This window comes from Blennius ocellaris (genome assembly GCF_963422515.1).
Source record: "Blennius ocellaris genome assembly, chromosome: 12".
NCBI classification, from domain to species: Eukaryota; Metazoa; Chordata; class Actinopteri; order Blenniiformes; family Blenniidae; genus Blennius; species Blennius ocellaris.
The window spans coordinates 15,526,108-15,531,107 of NC_137661.1; the positions used below are offsets into that span (position 1 = coordinate 15,526,108).

Below are 5,000 nucleotides of genomic sequence, written 5' to 3' on the forward strand. Positions count from 1 at the left end.
GGCCTCAGGGTGGCTGCATTTGGCAGCTCTTGCAAGTCCAGTGACTTTTTTGGGGAAAAACATTGTTTTTTTCCCTTGAAGATGGATTGTGAAATGTCCTCAGATGGTTTCAGTTTGTTCACCAGACATCTATCTTTGTTGCTGACCCACGTCATATTTCACATTTACTACGTTTCTCAGCAAATGGAAACATGCGTAAAGCAACAAATCCTGCTGCTGTTGAACCCATGTTACAGGAAAACTAGAGAATTGACTGTTTGCACTGTCAATCCGTGACAGAGAAAGTCACCCTGTTTGTTTTAATCATTTTGTATGAACAGGAATGATGTCAAACTGAAACATCTGCCAAACAGCAGTATTTGAAGCAACAGCTCATTAAACCTCATAATCAGCCAGTCACATGTTTCTCGAGAATCGCACCATCAACCATCAAGAGATGTGAGTGAGCCCAGCTGTGTGGAGGAATCTTCCCTCCTGGAGCATTGGACACTAAACTATCAACTGTCAAGCTTAATATATAATCCAACTTTAATTTGATGATGTTGAGATTCATATTTCATTTCGTGATAAAACATGTTCCAACACTGACTTCAATGTGCACTGGATCATACTGATCTTTAAAAAAAAATAATAATAATTAAGTTTCCTTCTCATGTACCATTCTGCAAAGATGTGTCTTATCCTCCTTGGCTGTTACTTTCACACACAGGTTTTCCCGTAAATCAGTACTTTTTTTTTTTTTTTTTATTACATCCGGTAAAATTTCACAATCACAGGGCTGGACGTGAATCCTCTGAAGTCTTTCTGTCATGAATTTGTGGGCCCAGATATGGTTACATACTTCACCGCTGAAGTGTTTAACGGCGAAATCCAGTTCAAGTCAAAACAATGGGGACGATGCGCCACACGGTCAGACAAAACACTCGGCCACAGTTGTTCTGGTTTTTCACAAAATGGAGCCTCAACAAAACAGCTAATCAGTCACGACAGACCACATTTAATTTTGCTGGTGGTGGTGGTGGCGGTGGTGTGTGTGTGTGTGGGGGGGGGGGGGGGGGGGGGGGGTCACTGGAGTGAGACTCATGCTTGAAGCTCTGAATGTGTTCACCTCCTTCCCTGTGACTCAGTCAATGAAAATGTAGACTCTTTGCAAAATCAAAGAAAAGATGAGGAACAAAAAGACTGAGAGATAGAAACCTATGCATGTTTACTGTTCAATATAAATGACAAGGGGATAATCTTTAAAAACATGCAACATCATCTGCTATAGTGTCTTGGTTCGCACAGCAACAAAAAATCCCAGGTTCAAGACCAGGCTTTTGTGTCGGTTCTTGCTGTTTTGAACCTATTTATGGCACTTTCATTATTCAAGATCCCAGATAGCAAAAGTCATTGATTCAACGTTGGATTTTGGTCAGATTGGTTATTTTTGGTTGAGGTTGAAAAAGCTATGTTGTTTCAATATTTAATTACAGTTACTATTTCAACAATTGAAAGACTGCTGTTGAATTAATGAAGTGCAGATGTTGCATTTTCACTGTTGAAATTTCCCTACGTTGATTTGACTTTGTATAGGTGACGTATTTTCAATGTTGAATTGATGTTAGTCATTCAAAGTTGTAATAATGTGGCAAGTCGTGGCTTTAGTGATACTGAAGTCCATGGCTCCGTTAGTGCCGATATCAATATTCCAGACATTGATCTCAACATTAAGGCACCTGGAAAGTGAGTACGAAGCTCGAGTATGAACCTCTCGCTGGACAGATGCTATAACACATTCCCCAATCGCCAATAAAATCCACCGTGAGAAATACACCACCATATTTCTTATCGTTGCTGTTTTCTTCAAAAGTGCACGTGATCATGTTGTGCTCCTTGTAAAAGAGATTGTCTTTATAAGGAAATGCAGTTGCTCTTTCACAACCACGTCAACCTTTATGACCCGCATGGATTTGTCACTCATCCAAAGCTCAAGGCTGCTGCTCCACTGCCAAACACAATTACAAACAAATGCTGGCTCGCGTCGACTGCCAATTACTTGAATCCTCGTGATCAGCCCAGAGGATAAGGAAGCTTATGGGTAAGACAGAACATGGTTTATATGAAGGTAAAACATGAGAAAGAACAGCAGATTAAGGAACAAATGTGTTCAGCTTTACTCACATTCCTTTGTTTTTCTTGTACATTTTCACCACTTTCACAGCCCACAAAGGATTTGACACTATTAATCACATTCACTCACATGCCTGTGGACACTTTAAGACATCGGCAGGTAAGAATTGAGGGACAAACTGTTCTTCCACCGATAGGCTCTTTCAGAGACTTTTTAGCTGCCTGGATGAATCCTGTTCACAATTACCTTCTTAATAACATAAACTTTATTAATCCCCTTGGGAGAAAATTCCCCTTTTTCCACATTGACCAATCCTATTTCAAGGATGCGGAGGCGCAGCCACTTTAGAGCACTTCAGGTAGCTGATGGGGGGCCAGGGGTCTTACGCAAGGACCCACAGTGCAAACAAACCTGTGAATTCCTGATCTCAAGTGTGCGTCTCTTACCTCAGGTATCTTTAACCCTCCCGACAGTAGTGCTGTCTGCAATCCATTAATGAGTTAATCTTAATGTTTCTGTAAGGTACTGAAACAAAAATATACATCAGAAAGGAAAATACAACTCAAACAAGTGTTATTGTTTTGTTGAAGGGATGCATCTCTCACTGTTGAATGATCATGGACCATTTATAGATGAATGTCCCTTTATAATAACAACTTCCACTCCTCATACCAACCTATGTGCCTGGGACCTTGGCGTGATTGTTCTTTCTATTTCCCAGTTCATTAAATAATTCTTGAAGTTCTTCTTTCTTCTTAAGAAAGACGACAACAGTGATTTGTGGTGGTGTTGAGCAAGAACAGGAATCCTAAATAAACAGCAAGTTGAGACTTCTCCCTGGCTTTCTGTTAATGAGCCTCAATGTCAGCTCCTGCCCACACAATGTGTTCACATTTTTTTGTGTGAACAGGCTGCGGGCTGGGCGCTCAAAATCTTATTGCAAAACATAAAGCTTATCATTGTTCTAAAGGCTGACCAGAAACAGAGCAGGTGCTTGCAGACACTGTTAGAACTGGCATTAAGCTTGCAAGGTGAGAGACACAGTGATTAATTGTTTCAAAGAGGCATTTCTGCCAGTTCGCATGTGACGGGTGAAGACGAACTGACAGGCCGTTATGTAAAGAAACAGGCTGAGTCGACTCTTAAAATTCGCCTGTCAAAGTTCACACACCCCCAGTTGGAACAAAATAAAAGTTTCTTAATCTTAGAGAAGTTAAGTAAACACAAATGCATAAAGCTTCATATTTCATAATCAGCTCATTTATGGAAAATGCTTGAAATGAGTCCAAAATCAGTTCCTGTCATTAAACTCGAGTCAAATTTGTACTGCCTTTTGCGCCAAAAAGTAAGCAAAGAGTAAACTGTTTTGTAAACACTTAACATCCACAGTTTTGGATTCAGATTAAAAAAAAAAAAAAGGCTTTGTATAATTCTTTAATAAAACGTTTCCTGTTTACACAAGAAAGCCAGAAGAAGTTAGAACTTTATTGTTAATTCCAGCCTCGTTCATTTTCACAATTGTAAATACAGAATGGCTTCATGTTAAGCATTTAACCATGTATTGACTCAAAATACTGTATATTCAAACATGGGCACATGTGTATACAGTAGGTATAAACAAATATCAAAATTGTACAAAACTTGGAACCTTGAGAGTGGTCCAAACATTTTTTTAAATCAGTTACACAACACACACACACACACACACACACACACACACACACACACACACACACACACACACACACACACACACACACACACACACACACACACACACACACACACACACACACACAGCACTTACAACCACTTTCGTGCAACATCTTCCTCAAACAAAGGTACTTTAGGCATGATTAAAAATTAAATGACAGCAGCATGGATCCATATTTCACCTGTGGTCTCATTTTACAGTCCAAAGAATATTTCTTTTTGAAAAAACGTTCTTTGTTGTTTAATTTCTGTCCCGTCCAACAATATGCTCATGTGTCTTTCTTACAAGGATGACTGACCTTGGATTAGTTCAGATGATCTATATTCTGACTAAGAGGGATTGGAAGATGCTGGTAATCATTGAATGATTGATGAAAGTTTTGCGTCAGTGAGCTTACAGCTTCAGTTGATGTAATCAAGGTGGATAGCCACAGCTATTTACTCAACCAATAGTCCTGCAGTGCCTGAGCAGTAAACTGACTCACTGAAAGGGGAGATGTTGATGACCCTGGACTTATCTCGACCCCTGTGCAGGACAGTTAAGCAGCTTGTGGGCATTTACAGGCATTTGACGAAGGCAAACAATGTCACATTTCTTGATTTAATTGTTGAATCAAATCTCCTTTTAGTCAGCATCTATTGATGACTTTCATGTCCAGTTTGGACATAAGTATGTTTTTAGTTTTGTCTCTTTCTAATTGCAATGACATGCATAAAGCTGCAAGCAGTTGCTGTGAGAACATTTTGGGGTAATGTAATTTTACATTAAATTAATGGTTTTGGAGCTGGGTTTTACTGGAGACTGAAATTCTAAAAGATTATTACAAAATTGGACGTTTATAAGAAATGTTTCAAAATGTTGCCTGTATCTTTGACAACTGTTTTGAAGTAGTTCAAACCCTCAGAGGTGGTACAGACCTTTTCAAAATGTACATACAACAATCGTACATGTGTTATAAAGTGTCAGTGCTGCACCTGAATATATTTGAGAGCAGTTACTTCTCACTATAGTATAACACAGACAGCCGATGGGTCGTGTTTGTCGACTGACGTTGCGGACGTGTTGAAGGAACTCCTGCACTCTGCAGGGTGAAGCGAAGTGTAACCCGCAGCCTCCACTGACCTCCTCTTCTGCACCCGATGGAGGAGGATCCGGTAAGTACCCGTCAGAGGG

At 39.9% G+C, this 5,000-nt stretch overlaps 1 protein-coding gene across 1 annotated transcript in view; it reads right to left on the reverse strand.

The window, feature by feature from the left end:
- Positions 1-4,831: 4,831 nt before the first annotated feature.
- Positions 4,832-5,000, reverse strand: part of LOC308137384 (serine/threonine-protein kinase NIM1) — a gene marked incomplete at both ends in the record, with an annotated part of 4,233 nt that continues 4,064 nt past the window's right edge. Inside the window, one exon of the mRNA XM_080506049.1 lies at positions 4,832-5,000. This exon is cut by the window's right edge and continues 584 nt beyond it. Coding sequence (XP_080362175.1) covers positions 4,832-5,000 — 169 coding nt within the window.